Source organism: Triturus cristatus, chromosome 2_1 (assembly GCF_964204655.1).
Source record: "Triturus cristatus chromosome 2_1, aTriCri1.1, whole genome shotgun sequence".
In the NCBI taxonomy this organism is placed as follows: domain Eukaryota; kingdom Metazoa; phylum Chordata; class Amphibia; order Caudata; family Salamandridae; genus Triturus; species Triturus cristatus.
This window is the reverse complement of record NC_140581.1, coordinates 121096874-121114641: the sequence shown is the minus strand read 5'-3', so window position 1 is coordinate 121114641 and position 17768 is coordinate 121096874. Positions and strand designations below refer to the sequence as shown.

Here is a 17768-nt window from a genome sequence, read left to right as displayed (position 1 = left end):
GCAGAGGCCGTCGCTCTTCCCCGAAGGGGGAGGGAGGCTCAGGGGCCGGCGCCATAACCCGCGCCGAGCCAAAGGTGGAAAACCGGTTCTGGGCGCCTTGGGGCGACCAAATGCGGAAAGCAGAAGCCCCCTCGCCTCTCCCCCCCCCCACGGGTCATCATGGCAGCGCCAAACTCCCCCCCCCCCGTCCAATGGGGGTCTCGGCGAGGTACGAACCCCCCAATGGGGGCGCGTTACCTGAGTGGCGGGAAGCGTGGGGGGTTTATAAGCTGCCGCTCCCCCAGGTAGCTCCTAACTTCGTGGAGCGGGGAGAGCGGCGCACCGGTGGTAATTTTTCGGAACCCACACCTACGAATCAGCAGTGTCGCAGTGCTGGACAGCAACATGAGCGTTGGCGAAAAACTGTACAATGGTTGGCTAAGGAGACACACCGACAGGGCGGTGTGTAGGAGAAGGGCATCTCACCTTGGGATGCCGCATGGCAGGGTGAGGTGGCCGGGCGAAGGAGGGGGGTAGCAAACGGAGACGGCGCTCGTGGCCCAGACTCGGCCTGTCGGCAGGGCACAAAACGTAGCGAGTTGGGGGCCTAACTCCGGGGAGAAGCTACCCCTCCCTACACGCAGAGGGCGTGGGTGACCAACCAAATGGTGGTCCCAGTGGTAACAGGACAAAAGAGGACTACCAAGGACTAACAAGAGAACAGGTTTGGGGGGCCATTTACGAACTGGAGGTACCATAACATGATCTGCTAATGTGATGCGGGCAGGGATTTGAGACCAAAGATATGGCAGTTCGCAAATGACCAATGTGATCAGGGGTCATGCTAAAGGATGACCGGATAACCAGTATGTGTGTAACCCTAATAATATCTGCGGCCAACAACGACCACAACAACTACAATCCTTGTTGGCTAAGTTTCTTGGGACGCCAGTGGGGCAGGAAAGTTTCCCCCGGTTGGGCGCAGTGCGGGGGTTATCAAAAGCAGTGTTTAATGCCAGGCAGAGACTAGCACTGAATATGAAGTTTCTTCAGAGAAAGTAGGCGCCTTTCCTGCCTTCGCTCCCGCCGGCTAATGGGGTTTGATTCTGAAAGTGTGCCGGCATATGCGAATTACAACGAGTGGGAGTCAAGTCTAGCAAGCACGATCGTCGTGGTGGGGGGGGGTTTAGTAATTAGACCAGTCCAATTGTGCGGGCTTCGTGTTAGGAGCAGTGTGTGGAAGCAGTGCACACCTGACATATAAAAGTGCTGATAATGGTTCTCCCAAAAAAATGTAAAGAATCAAACCATAAGGAGACTGTAATCAGCCAGTGCTCCTCTGTCTTGAATGGAAGTGAGCTATCGGCTGGCAGAACGAGTGGGGGTGCACCATTTAAGAGTGGCACTGGAGGGAACCTATAGCAAACAAGTAGGCGGAAATAACGCCGTGTTAAGGGATCACAAAAGGTCTTGCAAACAGCGCATGCGCACTGATGCTCAACCTAACAAAGCAGCAAATAGAGAACAAGGAAATATGAGTTACAAACCACCAAGCTAATAATAAGCAATGGGCGAAATGCATTCTCAGGAAAGCTTTCAGAATACCCACAAGAAGCCAATAGCAACCCAGACAGCCCCGCTGTCTTGAAGGCTTCAACCTAAAAAGGCAATTCTGGAAAAAAAAAGATTTCCAGGTGGAGCCTCTCTTAGATCTCAGAAAAAAAGAGTGGCGACTCCTCCGCTACCGTGGAGGAGCGTCGCCTCACTGCTCGCTGAGCAGTGCAAAAATATAAAATGATAATAACAAGACGTTATTCTCATTTTATTTTTCTGTGTGACTCAAATTATTCAAAAAACAAAACTTCCTACACTATTCTATTTAAGTGGAAGGCAATATGTCCATGAAATAGAGTAATACCCACAGTCAACGGTTTATAAAACTATATTATTTCATTTATTAGTTCATTTTTTCATTTTTTATCATTTTTTCAACAACCTCAAAGAACATATATATAGACATTTAGACTGTATAATAATACATATAATACACTTAACATCAAAATGTTAAAGCACAATTGTGATTATTCATAAACATTGTACAACCATGACATAAATAAGAAACATATATACAACATATATTACACACAATTAAAGACAATAAACCTGAAAACTCAAGAAAACAACAATATATTGATAATTAAAATCATAGGTTGTGGAGTTTGAACATAGGACCAAGTTTTGAAGGGACTTCAGGATAAAGGGTTACTTACTAAGATGTCACTAGACGTGAAGATAGTATCAAAGCCGATGGTATGGCGTCAGGGTTAGTTCAGTATAACTGGACGAGCATATAGTAAGATTCAGGGAGTTCAGTGGGGATAATCACGTAGTTAAGATTAGCCTGAAAGTATACAAATAACAGGCTATATTAAAATACCTAGATGTGTTTAGGAGGACTCAATGTATATATAATACTAGGTATTTTAATATAGCCTGTTATTTGTACACTTTCAGGCTAATCTTAACTACGTGATTATCCCCACTGAAGAGGCCACCCAGACCAATCACGACGCTGCCCATGCAGCGTTGTGATTGGCTGGGATACTCTGGGAGCCTGTCAATGCCGAGACTGAGGACAAAGGTGAGTCAGCGGTGGCGTTGACAGGTAAGTTTATTTATTTTTTCATCCCTCCTGCCTCACCACCCCTGTTCCGAGGCAGCCGCCACTGAATTAAACACCTCACACATGGGTGATGCTCACAACTGCCTTTAATTAAACTATCTAACAGAGATGGTGCACAGACTCTGATACAAACTCAGGATCTATGATGTAGTAGTTTCTCTGAGGGGGTTTGACTTCCTTAAAGGCCCCTGTGTCCCAACTTCTGCAAAAAAAGAAAACAAAATGTTTCATTCTTTTATTTACACTTTTTTGCATTTTGTACTTGATATCAGACATGTAGGATAGTTTTGTGGGCCTCGGTCAACATTCTCTATCAGGACCCTCGAAGACCATTTTACAAATTATAAATTATAAAAAACAAACAAACATGCAATAAAAAATCAAACACTGCAGATCATCCTTTGCTATATAGTAGTATTAGCTGTGTTAGCTGCTCTATCATTCATAAACTGAACAGACTTGCTTCAAAATCTAGAAATAAATGAGCATGGTGCCCTGAAAAAGTTTCCAAATTCTTTTTGTTTTCATGCGTATCTTACATTTGTTTAACGTGAGCTTACAATAGCATAATAAGTTGGATTCTGGCTCCTTGAGTTTGATATATACATTTACAGCTGCCTTATGATTGGTTCTGTGGCATCGATCCAACAATGGTTTGGCTGCCAACAACTTGCACAAGTACCTGTGTCTCAACTGAACAGTCTCCACAAGCAGGTTCGTGCTCACAGATGGGAAATGGGCATGGTTGGAGATTTGCAAAATGCTAGCGTGCCTTCATTTTTTTATGATAGGAATGGGAAGTGAATAAACTTAATGGGAAAGAAAGAGATGGGGTTTCTGTACATGAAGAGATCTTTGCCATCTTGACGAAAACAATGAAAAAAACGTGCATTTGCACAGTGAGGAATTGCACACTGTGCACAATTCCGCATTGGGGGAATGGCAACAAAAACAAAAATGATATAACTGACCGCAGCTTTTCAAATGTGATACCTCTGATTTTTGTGAATGGAGAGAAGTCGTAATTCTACACCGTGTGCAAGAGTATTTTTATAGCTGCAGATTTATTATTACATTTCTTAATCTGGCCGCATGTTTTCAACCATTTTCTAAGTTCAAACAAGAATGCATTTAACATCTTACTTCTTTCTCATAGGATCTGCTGTTTTGCTATATAAATGCAATTAGAATACAATATAATAGCTCTGGTGGGGGTTGGGAGAGCTGGGGTGGGGGAATTCAACCATCACATAAATAATATTTGAGCTCCCTAAAACCTGGCACCAGGCATGTTCTGTTGAAAACTGTGCATTTAAATACATTGCATTCACCTTAGAAAAAATACAGCATGGAAAGGCCTGCTCTGCACTCAAGGGTGTATCTATGAGGCGATTGGGTGGTGTCAATTGTTTGTTCTCCAAGATAGGGCTATGCAGCAGTTCAATTTTCAGACAAATATTTCTGGTTTTCTGCATTTCAGCTCTACATTCTGCTTTTTGGTTATGTTCCTTAGAGCTACAGAGAATTATGAGCTACTGAACGGATTAGCCCAGACCACACCAGTGACCTTCAAAGTGAAGAGAAGGAAGCTAGATACAGGTAGGCTACAATAACATGCATTGACACAAGCTGGTCAGCCTTTCTTATAATGAAAATGTGTGAGTATGAAAATATATTGTGTTGATAGTTTCAGAAGTTTAGGCGTGTGCAAATGATACTAGTCTGGCTAAGTTTTTGTATTGACAATTTCATTTGGAATTCTGGCTTCCACATTTGACCACATAGACTGATCCTGGATAAATCACTTTATGCCACATTTAGCATTTGGGGGAGCAGACTAGTCAACATCAGAGATGGTCTGACTCACAGCCCCCCACACGCCCCTCTCATTATTCAGAGTCAGGAGAAGCACTGTGTTTCACCAGCTGAGACCCCACTAGCTCCAGAGGCAAAAACCATTGCGCTGATAGCCCGCCTGCGACAGGGCCCTCATGTACAAATCATGGTCGCCAACACTATTCAGGGACGGGTGATCTCACTCATGTTCCCTAACCCGGACCGCCAGGCGAAGTTAGGCAGTTCAATGTAGGATAAACGCACAATAGTCCCCACACTCTGGAAGAAAACCCCTTGCGTGTCAGGGTCACTGTTTTTGGTTTTTGTTTTCAAGAAATAAACTCCTGGTTTGGGAATTTGTTTCTTGAAAACAAAAAAACTTTGCCAAGTGGCCCCAACAAACATTGCAACTGCTCAGCAGTTCCTCTATTCATGGGAGCTGCAGCAGCACCTCTTCAGCTGAAGGTACAAATATCCCATCCCCCTTTCCCCCAACACTGCAGAGGAATCACTAAATATGGAGGGCGGTCCCCTGCCTCATAGCAGGAGTGGACCTCAGTGGCCATAGCAGGAGTGGACCTGAATGGCTGATGGGCTGCCCACCAAGGACCAAATGACTCCTGAAACAGTTTGGTATAAAATGCCAAAGACAAAATCGAACATATACATTACTTTTGCTGGTCTCATTTAGGGAAGGATTGGATTTCAAATGTACCTCACCTTCCTTTCCATTCCTGAACATGAATGAAGCACACCTATAGGTAGGGAAAAATTTAACAATACTTCTCAACATGGCTGCCATAAACGGATATTACTGGTACGTCTCAATTGGGCTGTTATCATTTTAACAGACAGTAACAGGATTTCTCAGCAGCACCGACATGTTTTGAAGGGACAGTACAAGTTCTTCTCATCAGACTTGTTTATATTATTTTTCATCAGTGTTTGTTCCTTTCTTTGTAAAATCCCAGTCCGAGCAAGGGTGCTTTGCTTTCAACAGCGCTGAACCTTAATTTCTCAGTCGGTTTGCCATACATGGAAAAGTACTACCATTTGCCACCAGGACAGGTAATCCTTTAGCAAGAGAGTATCAGTACGCCTTTATGAGAAGTGCAGCACATCTCAGTATGGCTCCAGTACTGTTAATGTGACAGTAATAGGGTTAGTGCACGAGATAAGGATACTTGGTGTAAACTCAAATCTGCGCTACATCCACTGGGATGGACCTTTCTCTTGAGCTGAGACTAAAATCATACATTCAGCAATATGACAATAACAGAATTTTCCTCTCAGGAACGACAGAGAAGGGTAATACTGCAACCATGAAGATTTGTTAACAAATTAGTAAAGTTCATCATTATCATTAAAATCTTTATTCGATCTATTTACAAACAGATCATAAAAGCACAATTTCATCAAATGGGCCATAATAAAAACAGATTACATAAAAATCAGAAAGCGTTTAAAATCTTATTAAACTTTTAGGTGCCTATATCGGCATTAGATGCGGAGTTGCTTGAGAACACCTCTGAAGAGGGGGAAATTCGGCGTTTGGCTCTGTTAGTAGAATTTCGTGATGCCGCGGACAGGGAATCACTACGCTTGGGTAAACATCACGCGGCCAGGAGATACGGGGAGGGCGAACGACCTGGCAGGATTCTGGCACACATGCTCCGCCCCCCGTACAGCAGAGCATGCATAACCGAAATTAATACCCCAGATAATCAGTTGGTCTATTCTACCCCTGATATTAGGGACACATTTTTGACTCATTTCAAAGCCCTTTACAGCTCCAGAATCGACAGCGATCTTGGCGCCCAGGAAAATTATCTATCGGAAATCGCGCTAGTTTATCTTGAAAAATATATGCAGGACTTCCTGGCTATTCCAATATCCCAGGAAAATATTGTGGAGGCCATAGATGCACTCCGTGGTTCCTCTGCCCCTGGTCTCGACGGGTTCTCTGCAGACTTTTATAAGGCATATAAAGACGTTCTTGTGCCACGATTGATAGAGGTGTATGCAGAATCGCTGGAGAAGCGAATTCTTCCCCCTACTTTTCGAGAGGCTGTCATTATTCTTCTTCCTAAACCTGGCAAGGACCCTTCAATGTGTGGCTCGTACAGGCCCCTCTCCTTACTGAATTTGGATTATAAATTATTGGCTAAGGTGATTGCCATCAGGCTCTCTTTGCTGATGGAATTTATTATTTCCCCTGCTCAGTCTGAATTTGTTCCCCACCGCTCCACTTCGCTTAACCTCCGGACCCTTTTTGCAGTTCTTCACAGGATAGACCCCTCGGGCCCTGCAGCGGCGGTGCTATTAGATGCCCAGAAGGGTTTTGATTCTTTGGAATGGCCCTTTTTTCTTTCAATATTGCGCCGCATGGGAATGCCTGAGTGTATTGTTTCCACCACCGCTCTCTTATATACTTGCCCCACAGCTAGACTGCGCATCAACGACACGTTATCTCAACCCTTTCGCTTGACACGAGGCAGGGCTGCCCATTGTCCCCTTTATTGTTTATTTTAGCTATGGATCCTTTGATCAGGCACTTCCAGGAGCGTCACCTGCACCGTAGTCTGCAGTTTAACACGGGACCATTGCTACTATCACTTTATGCAGATGATACTATTCTATATGTGAGACACCCACAGACCAATCTTGAACTGATAATCCGGGAAATCTTGCGATTTGGCCGTTTTTCGGGACTTGGCATAAACTGGCACAAGTCTGTGCTTTTTCTGTTGACACGCAGCACCACCCCGTGGGAGTGTGAATATCCACTTGAATGGTGCCATGACACAGTCAAATATCTCGGCATCCACATCTGGACACGTCCAATATAATGAGTCTAAATTATGGACGTGCCGTAAGCTCCGTGGAGACGCAGGTGGAGAGATGGCTTCGTCTCCCACTGTCCATGGCGGGCACGACTGCCATTCTCAAAATGATAGTGCTTCCTAAATTTTTATATCTTTTTAATAATATTCCCATTCCCCTCACTCAGTCCTTTTTTTTGCAGTTACGGCAACATCTTTTAAGATTGATCTGGGGTGGTAAGCGCCCTCGGGTTAACTGGCAGATTTTGACTCTCCCGTATGAAAGGGGAAGTCTCGGCGTTCCCGATTTATATTTATATTATTTAGCTGCTCAGTGCAGTTATGCCTACGCTTGGTATCACCCGGACGCTCGAGTTCCTTTCCTGAGACCAGAGGCAGATTTAGTGTTCACTCAAAAGTTGTCCACAGTGCTTCCCAGGGGTATCCCTAGAGACCCACTTGACATACAGACGGTATCCACCACTAGCTGGGCATGCGAGAAGCTTCGGAGACTTCTGGGGCTAGACCTACTGTACTCACCGGGTTTGCCGCTCCCAAACTCTTCATGGCTCCCCATCACGGGTGAAACTCTAGTACAACGCACATTGGCCAAATTTGATATCCGAAAGATAGGCGATCTATTCCCGAATGATCATGTTTTCTCTATGTCTGAGGACGCCCGGTTTCAAGACAGCTCTTTTATGGATGCCTTCATAATGCGACGCATGCACTCCACATTACGAGCAGCGCTCCCTACATACCCAGTTGCCCCGGACCCTGCGGCCCCATTAACACTGATAATTGAGAGTGAGACGGGCACTCCTCTCATCTCCAAAATGTACAGATCATGCACTAGTACACGTCCACTTACTGATGTTAAAGTACGCACTGCCTGGGAACGTGATCTAGGCCGACCCATATCGGTTAAACAATGGGAAAAATGTTACATGGTTACGAAAGAAGTATCCCTCAACAGCAGGCACAAACGTATTCATTTTAAATTCCTCCGCAGGCTATACCACACTCCAACCTGGTCACACAAAATAGACCCTTCTAGGCCGCACCATTGTTTGAAATGTAATGCCCCTCAAGCGGACTTTGCCCATCTTACATGGACTTGTCCTAAAATACAACCATATTGGGAACAGGTACATGGTACTTTGGGTGAGATGACTGCACTGTATCTGACCCCCACTCCGGAAATCGCTCTCATGGGATACACAGTCAACTTTCCCAAGAAGATCAGGAGGTTTGCAGAACTTGGGTTTCTGTTGGCCAAGCGGGAGATAGCGCTAGTATGGGGTAAGAGAACTGCCCCCCCATTACAGGCCTGGCTGCGTAGCCTGGCATATTGTAATGTAAACTGTGAAATGTACGCCTCCCTAATGCTGAGCTCTTCACGTCCCAAAGATATATGGGGCCCATATAGGGCGTATGTTGCTGAGACGCGCAGGGACTCTGCTACACAGATTGACAGCGGCATAGTCCCAGAGGGAGTGGGTTGATGGGCTATGAAGATGTCATATGATTCTTGTTATTCAATGCGCCCTAAACTCATCTTTCTGTTAAGGACACGTCGCATGGGTTGGAACAGACTAGCGATCTTGTAACTATTACATTGCATGATAAATTGACATGTTGGCATATTTCAGGTGGGACGAGCCAGGGGCGGGAAGTATGATAAATTCCTTTATTAGGTGTTTTAGTTTTTAGTTGTTGCTTAATATTGTGATTTGCAAATTATTGTGTATCATTAATAAGTGATGGAATGCCTGACAATGTACCGCAGTGATATTGTTTATTTCTAGCTGTATACTACAACTGGAAAATAAAGATAAAAAAAAAATGTTTTAAAAAAAATGTGTTAAAAAACTTTTAGGTGCCTCATTAAACCAAAGTCACATGTAGATTTTTAATCCATGGGTACTAAAATTCATGGTGACACACCCATCACCCTTCTATTTCGCCAACAAGCCCACAGAAAAGATGCTATCATAAAACAAACATGGGGGTTAGAAAGAGCTTTTAGAATATACAGGGCTACCCTGCATTGTGTTAAATGTTTACGCCTTAAGATTGGAAGGAGGAACCTTTCTCTTTCAGTATAATAAAACTTGCAAAACAGTACCAGATGTAAGTCGGACTGGAGTGAGTAATTGTCGCAGGGGCCCAGGCCTGCATTCTTGAACCTCTTGTCTGGAAACCCAAACATCAAAGGGATTAGATTCAAGCGAAAGCGCAGCAGGATACATTTGTGTTGAATCAATTAAGTATAAATCAATAATCACCTGAATACAGCATGTATAAATATAACCCTGGCAACTCAAATCAGCAAATGCAAATACATGCTATTAAAGACAGCATATGCAAAGTAGGGGTGGGCGGCAAACTCCGCTCCGCCAGCAGAGTTGGCAGGGTTTTGTGCAAGAACTCCGCCTATCGCAGGCGGAGCGGAGTTTATGGGTGTGCTGCTTCAGTTGCCGGTTGCCGCTCACCCCTAGTGTAAATAAGGCCCATCTGAAAGATTTGCCTAGCTGGAGCGAATCAGCCTTTATCCAGGGGGAAGAGATGACGGGTGTAAACAGACAGAAGTAAGGAGGCTGTAAGACGGTCCCCCTGGCCCAGAACCAGGGCAGGAAAAGCAAAAACAGCCAGCGCATATTATCTTCAAGGTATAAGATGACGCCAAGTCTGATGAGTGGCATGTGTGAGTCCAGCTGGCACAGATGTGCCCCTTGACTAAAGCTTGCATGCAGGCACCCCAGAGGTCTGCTTATTGGGTCTTTATCCTAGGCCAAAGTCTCGTAAGCTAGGGCACCGGTTTGTAGATTTGGCGCTTGTATTGGCGAAGAGGCAGATAGCGCGTGGGTGGAAGGCTGCGATTCCCCCGTCTATAATGCTCTGGGGAGAGGAGGTCGCACGGTGGGCGAGGGCTGAGGAGACAGCACTTATCTCTGAAGACAGAATCACCAAGAGGCGCAAGCCGCTTGCGGAGCGCTGGGGAGCCATTGTTCAGGCATGGGAGTCTAGGGAGGCGCCTGAGAGGAGTGATACAGCGGAGCTAGGGTCCCTGGAGGACTGGGAGGGGGTCGGGTGAAGGGGCAGAGGCAGAGGGTTGGTTAGGCGGACCCTGGGCTTGAGTCGGGGTGCGATGAGGCTTTCCCTGCCTTTCTCTCTCGGGCTGGGTTACTTCCCCCTCCCCGCTTGGATTTTGATTTTTTTTCTCCTGTCTTTGTTTTGTCTGGTTTTCTGCCCCTCCCTGCATTACCCCGCCCTTGGTGACGGGGATCCACACTGAGAGTAATGCATGTCTCTAGAGGTCTAAAGGATAGGGGTAGGCCCCTGGCGGGATCTAGTTTTAGTTTTTGTTTGACGGTTTGGTTACCCTGTAAAGGGATTGAGTTACACAAGGAACGATTTGAACATATACGGAGGGTTTGGCCTAATTGGACTTGTTGTGTGGAGGTGTGAGTTGCGGAAGCACTGGGACCTCGTCGATTGCCCTTGAAAGTATGACTGGGGAGATTTTTGACACAGTTCCCTACTTAAAATATATGAGGCAACAGAATACTGGGGTTTTTCTTGTTTGTTCTTTTTTCTTTTTGAAACTGGACTTCAGGTAATGGAGATTTTCTGTGTTTACTTCTCCTTCTTCACCCCGGGTACGCGGCAGACACTATTGTATTCTGAAACTCCTCTCGTATTGGTGTTGTCTAATAATGTGTAAATGCCAATAAAAAGAAGTTTAAAAAAAAAAAGCTTGCATGCAGGCAGTGAGAACGCAAAGACTGCAGATGGAGAGAAACAGTCGGCAAGAGTGCTGAAATGAAGTCAGCTGAAGGGCACATGGTGAGCAAGAAAAGAAGAGAGTGCAGCGAGATATTGTCATGCAGGAGACGGTTCAAAGAGACGTGTATGCCGTTGACCGGTACTCACAGGTTCACTGTACTAGGGGAGCACGACTCTCTTGCTGGCACTTCCATCAGTTCCACTAACAAGCAACTGATGAAGGAGGAGCTGCAGGCACAGCCAGATGGCCAGGGCTTGCCAGCCAGAGCAGCCTTTGGTGCCACTTCAGGCAAGACATCCCACCGCAGCGCCATAGCATCCTGCAAGTGCCACTTATACTGCCTGCCTCTCGCTGGCATCCACGTCACCCTGGGCTTAGCTCTAGTGCAGTGCACCCGGGCGCTGGCTCCTGGGCAGTGCCCCTTCAGGCCATGGTGCTCCTGGGACCTGGCTCACGAGAGGGGATTGCGGCCTACCAGTTTTCGCATCTGGGTCCTGGCTTAAGGGCACTGCCCCTTGGTATCCCCTCTGCGAGAGGATCTGCTGCCACCCCTGAAGGGGTCTTGTCAGGTCTGGTCTCTTCACTTCTACAGACAGCTCCAGGGCTGGTGATCACCAACAGAACTAATATCAAATGTCAGTCACCTTGCCTCCCACCTGGGCTCAGAAGGCCCCCTAGAAAGAAAGGTCTCTGTGCCGCCCTGAGTCAGGGCATAGTCAGGGCAGAGCTGCAGCAGCAGGGCTAAGGCATCCTGAATCCTTCCCATAATCCCCCCCTTCTCTAACAAAGACATCACCCTCCTTCCAGCCTGCCTTGCGCCGCACCCTTTCGCCCCCTTTATCACTTGTATGCGAAGACCGGAGTTACCTTCTGTCTCTCTCAGTCTTGCCTCACTCTTCCGATAATCATCTCACCCTCGCCCCCATGCCTCCGCCAGTTAATTAAACCTACACCCTCCTTACTATTGCCTATGTCCCTGACCTTTCCTACACCCCTGCCCACAACGGGAGTGGACAGGGCAGGAGTTTGGTTGGGGAGAAGTATAGCTAACCAGGTCCTCTATAGAGAACTCACATGGGAGAACTTCCTCTGTACTTGTCCTGCATTACCTCTGTGTTTCTGCACCAATAGCGGTCCATGTACTATGTCTCGCTAACTACCCACAGACCTACCCCTGGAATTAGCCACCCCCAGTCTCTGTCCCTGTATAGTACCCATATGGATGCACTTCCTCTGCACCTGCCTTGTATTACCCGTTAACCTGCCCATATCTCACTATCTGCCCTCTGTACCTGTCCCCGGTATCAACCGTCCCTATCAATTGCTCATACGAGTGTGCTTCCTCTGCATCTGCCTTGTATTACACCTATGCACCAGTCCGTATCCTTCAATCTGCCCTCTGTAACTGACCCTGAAATGAGCCGCCCTGTCTATTGCCCATATGAGTACACTTCTTGTGCATGTGCCTTAAAATAAGAGGATGGTTGACATTAAAGTTTGACTCGTCACGCAACTGCTAGGGTCTGTCTTCAACCAGGGAAGCTAGTTTGCGCATGGGTGAGAAGTGAACGTGTCATGGTGACAACCATCTTGGCGTCAGGCAAGCCTATTTATAGTAAGCAGTTTTATTTAGTCTGCTTACTATTAATAGGTTGCCTGTCCCTAAAATGGTCATCACCATTGTGCGTTCTCTCCCATGCGCAGACAAGCTTCCCTGGTTGAAGCTGAATGAGAGGAGGGAGTCTGGTGTAGCTTTTTCCGGAGGGACCTTGAGGCCGGAGCTGGCTGGTAGGTGATTGGCGCTGAGGGGCTGCCTCAGCTAGCTGAGCTGACCTCTTGCTACTCCGCCGGTGAGCCATGGACTGTGGGGCTCTTGAACGGTGACACCGGCTCTGCCCATGTTGGTGCAACGTCCTCACCGGGGAGGGACCACATGAAGAGGGACCAGAAAAACATTGGCAGATCATCGTCAATGAGCTGGGTGACGATGTTCAAGGTAAGCCCAATCTGAACACCAAACTCTCTATCTTTGTGCCTCTCAGACACGGGGGTGGGAGCCTGACTGCATCACTGGCACTGCCCACTGTGAGAATATAGTCAACAGTGGATCATCATTACAGGCATTCAAGTACTTCAACCGCTCGCGGAACTCCGCAGAATTCTGATGAGTTTTTTAGCAACTCAGCGGAATTCCCCAGAGAACAACTCCGCGAGCTCCACCCAGCCCTAATGCAAAGTAAGATCAAATTCAGTTGCCATAGAGGGAAAGTCTCTAATGCTAAGCTAGTGTGTAGGGTAAATCGGAAAATTTGAAGCAGCCGGTGTCCGCAATTATAGCATCGAAAGTAGAACCAAATGAAGGTTCCAATAAAGGAAAGGTGAAATGCACTTGCTCTAGAAAGTAAATCTATGAGCTGAAATGTGTGGATTATTGGGAAAAGGACGCCCGTATGTGAAGGTGGACAGGGGCAAGTCTTCAGCTAACCAAGTAAACTCCACACAGTTATAAAATGAAAATGAAGTTATGTTATGTTATGTTATCCAGTTTTTTAAAGCGCAAACAGCTGCCCCAGCAACGGGGCGTCCCGGCGCTAACCCAACCAATACCTGAGGGGAGAAGGAAGATAACCAACAGAGGACTAGATAAGGGAAAAGAGATGCGTTTTTAATTCTTTCCGAAAGGCAGTTAAGTTGGTTAGGGTACGGCTGTGTAGAGGCAGGGAGTTCCACACTCTTGCCCCCAAGACCTTGAAGGAACGTCCACCCATTCTACACAGCTTGGAGCGGGGGACTATCACAAGGTGTTGTCCTAAAGAGCGTAGAGTACGCTGAGGGGTGTAGGGAACAAGGAGCGGGCGTAGGAGTTCAGGGCAGTCCGAGTTAAGAATTTTGAATGCCGTGGTGAGGGTTTTAAAATGGATGCGGGATTCAATTGGCAGCCAGTGCAGATTGCGGATGGTAGCTCTGGCCGAGCACCTGCGTGGGAGGCCAACCACTGCTCTGGCGGCCGAGTTCTGAATACGCTGCATCCGTGCTAATTCTGCTTTATTTGCCCCTAAGAATAGCACATTGGCATAGTCCAGCCGGGCGAGAATCATGGACTGGATGATGAGTTGGCGGGTTCTAGAGTCGAAGAAACCGAGTATCGGACTAAGACTTCTCATTAGGCCCACACACGTAGCTGCCACTTTCTTTGTGTGGGACTGGAAGTTAAGAGAGGAGTCGAGCCAAACACCTAGGTTCTTCACCACGTCTTTCGGCACGGGGGTGGGACCAAGCAAAGAGGGCCACCAATGGTCACTCCAATGGCTAGGGTTTTTGCCAAGGAGAAGCACCTCCGTTTTCCCGGCGTTCAGCTGCAAACAGTTGTTTGTCATCCACTGTGCAACTGCCGTTAGCCCATCCTTGAATTTAGTGGCCGAGGTGGAAGGGCCTTCAGAGAGTGTGATGACCAGCTGTGTGTCGTCGGCATACGATACAAGCGTAAGGTCCCACTCTTTTGCCACTACTGCAAGAGGCTGAACGTATAGGTTGAAAAGAGATGGGCTGAGCGCCGATCCTTGGGGGACTCCCTGTTCGATGGAATGGGGTTGGGAGATGTAAGGTGGGGCTGAAACTTGAAAGGACCTGTCTTTGAGGAAGGACCGGAACCACTCAAGGGCGAGTTCGTTGATCCCTATGGCCTCAAGTCGAGTCAGCAATATGCTGTGTGAGACCGTGTCAAAGGCCGCGCTGAGATCCAACAGGATCAGCGCGGCACTTTGACCAGCGTCCAGGGCGTCCCGAATGTGTTCCGTGGTGGTCAGCAGGGCCGACTCGGTGCTATGTCCAGGCCTGAAGCCATTTTGGGAAGGATCAAGGACGTGGTTGGACAGCATATGATGGGATAGCACTTTATTGACATGAGCTTCGGCCAGTTTAGACGTCCAGGGGAGCAGCGAGATGGGTCTGTAGTTTTCAGGTTTTGTGGGGTCTAATGTGGGCTTTTTAATAATAGGAGAGACCCAGGCGGATTTCCAGCGGGTGGGAACCACAGCTGAGGAAAAAGAGAGATTGAGTAAGCTAGAAAGCGAGGGAAGAAAAAATTCCAATGAGTCCAGGAATTTGGATGGTCTCATGGGGTCTGTGGGGGAGCCAGATTTAACCTGTCTGCACAGTTTTGCAAGGTCGTCGGGAGATATGTCAGGTATTCTTGACAGTTTCGACGTGTCCACTGCAGAGTTGGAAGTGTTAATGGGCACTGGCTCATCTTGAGGAAAAGAAGTATAAATTGACACACTGATACACTGTACAGGTTTCCACAGAGTAAGAACCAACCAAAGAGCAGTGTTCCAACTGTACGCTGTGTTGGTCTTCTTCTCACGGATAATACAACACCAGATTCGTCACTTGTGTCAAATGAGTGCATATTGCACAACTGCTGGCAAGTGACAGTGCTCTCAGTCCTACACCTTTTATGGTCAGTAACTGACTATTTAAACCCTATCAGTGTTTCAGAGGCAGCATCCAACTCCGCTATCTGTAGCATTTCATACACTGTCGGGTTATGAGCTATTGGCAAATCTCCACCCCACGATGCAACCAGTCGCCCACTGGCAGAAATTGTTTGCGCCCATTGTATATTCAGTTCTTCCCTTCTCGATTACAGTTACCATGGTAATTATTCATTTGTTGACATCGGCATTCTTCTTTGCTTGATATGATACATTATGTAGATATTGCACTTGTTTCATGCATATAGACGCCAAGCAGGAAGATCTCCACTCTGCTGGGCATGTAAACACTGCTTCTGTGAGAACGACAGGACAATACCCTTCTTCCCCACACTAAGCCAGTTTCATTGGTTACAACTCACCCTTCCTCTTTGTACTCTCCCTTTAAAGGAAGGACAGCCCTCTCTAGAAGTATTGGCACCATGGCTTTAAACTGGAGCAGGCATATGCTAGTTGTCCCACGGTGGCCACATGATGAGCTCCTTAGATCATAGATCAACGTGGAAGCTTTATTATCTGAGTAAAGAGGCGCTGGGAAGGTCGAATGGACTGGCATATACAATCCTGCTGCTGCAGACGCCTGGCTCAACATAGAGGACTCAGATGTGAGGAGTTTTATCACCGTTTGTGTCCAGATGGAAAGATCTCTAAAGAATGGACAGGCCCCTCGATGTTACTAACAGGAGACAACTGCTTAAGAACCTTGTTTGTGAAACCATAAACGTCAGTATGTTTGTATAAATGTATTCATGAGCAGGACACTGGAACTATGCGACAGCAGAAGAACAAACTGTGTGGCAGGGTTGTCTACATTATGCGGCAAGAAAAGGCACATTTTGAGACAGTATTACAATATTATTTTGCCTTTTTACACGTTAACACTGTCTGTGCAAAGGTTCTTCCTCATTAGTGACGGTGTAATACTCAGATGCCGCAATAGGCATTGAAAGCTGACCAGGGTCTGTCACTGCACAGCAAAACATCTCAGGGCGTTTTTAGGAACGTCGTTCGGTGCTTTTGAGCTAGAAGCAAAAAAGATTTGGTAAAATCTGCAGCACATGATGTATCATGTGGTAAATGCGGCAAATCCATAATTACGTGGAAAATACAACGACGGCAGTATTGCATAATTCCAGTAGCCCCGTTTCTACGGTGTATGTATTGCATGATTTTATCAAAAAGGCAGCAGAGCTCCGCACAGGATCAATATGCACAGCATTTGTACAACTCCTATGAATCTCAGCAGCCACAAGTACCAGATGGACATTTTGGGGCATATTTACAAGAAACTGGCCGAGCGTGCTGTAACGTCAAAATTGGTAACGCCGCACTCCCTCAGTTTCAAAACACAGGGATGTGCCGTATTTACAAGAATACGGCGCGACTCTGCGTTTCCCCTAGTGCTGACGCTAAAAAAGCTGCCGAGCCCCAGCGCAGGCACCCTTGCATGATGTTGCAAGAGTGCATGTGCTGCACAGGACACCTTCCTGCACATAAACAATCCTTACAGATGATTTGGTGTTTCTATGTGTCCTGCAGAATGCAGCACACATGGAAAGAGCAAAATATGGGGAGAAATTAAACATTTCTCCTCGTATCGCCTGCTTAAGACCAGGTATTCCCTGGCGATATTTTTGACGCTGCCACATACCTTGTACATATGGGGCAGCGTCAATAAGCAATGGGTGTTGCGGCGGAACGTCCAGTGCAACACCCAGTGCACATCCCTTTCACGCTAAGTGCTGTGTGAATAGGGGCATTACCTACAAGGCGATGTTAAGCCACATTAAGGGGCTTATCGCCACTTTGTAAATAAGGCGAAGGAGTTAACGCCACCAGAACGTCGGAAAAAGTGACGTTCTGGTGGCGTAAACTCCTTGTAAATATGTCACTTTGTTTCTGGTTATAGCCATAACGGTCCAGCCCTAACTTTTTTCCTCATGATTCAAAGCTTTTGGGTGACAGAAGTGCTGAAGGAAAGTTTATACTGGCTCGCAGATGCGCTTGTGAAGTGAGACAACTCTTTTAGACGATAATGTTCACAATAGGGAACTATAGAATCTATACCTTAAAGGCAGATTCGCTGGCATTACGCTATTCTACTTCTGGAGTGTTTTTCGCATAATCCTACATTTGTTGCATTAGACTCATAATCCGCCATCTTC

The 17768-nt window shown here is 46.7% G+C and overlaps 1 protein-coding gene across 4 annotated transcripts in view; it reads right to left on the bottom strand.

The window, feature by feature from the left end:
• Positions 1 to 2730: 2730 nt before the first annotated feature.
• Positions 2731 to 17768, bottom strand: part of LOC146863860 (uncharacterized) — a 661357-nt gene continuing 646319 nt past the window's right edge. For all 4 annotated transcript variants that reach the window (XR_014969566.1, XM_085628573.1, XM_085628574.1 and 1 more), the window contains one exon: positions 2731 to 2864. Coding sequence is in view for 3 of the 4 variants with exons in the window: in XM_085628573.1 (XP_085484699.1) it covers positions 2762 to 2864 (103 nt within the window). In the remaining variant the exon portion in view is untranslated. The remainder of the gene's footprint in view (positions 2865 to 17768) is intronic.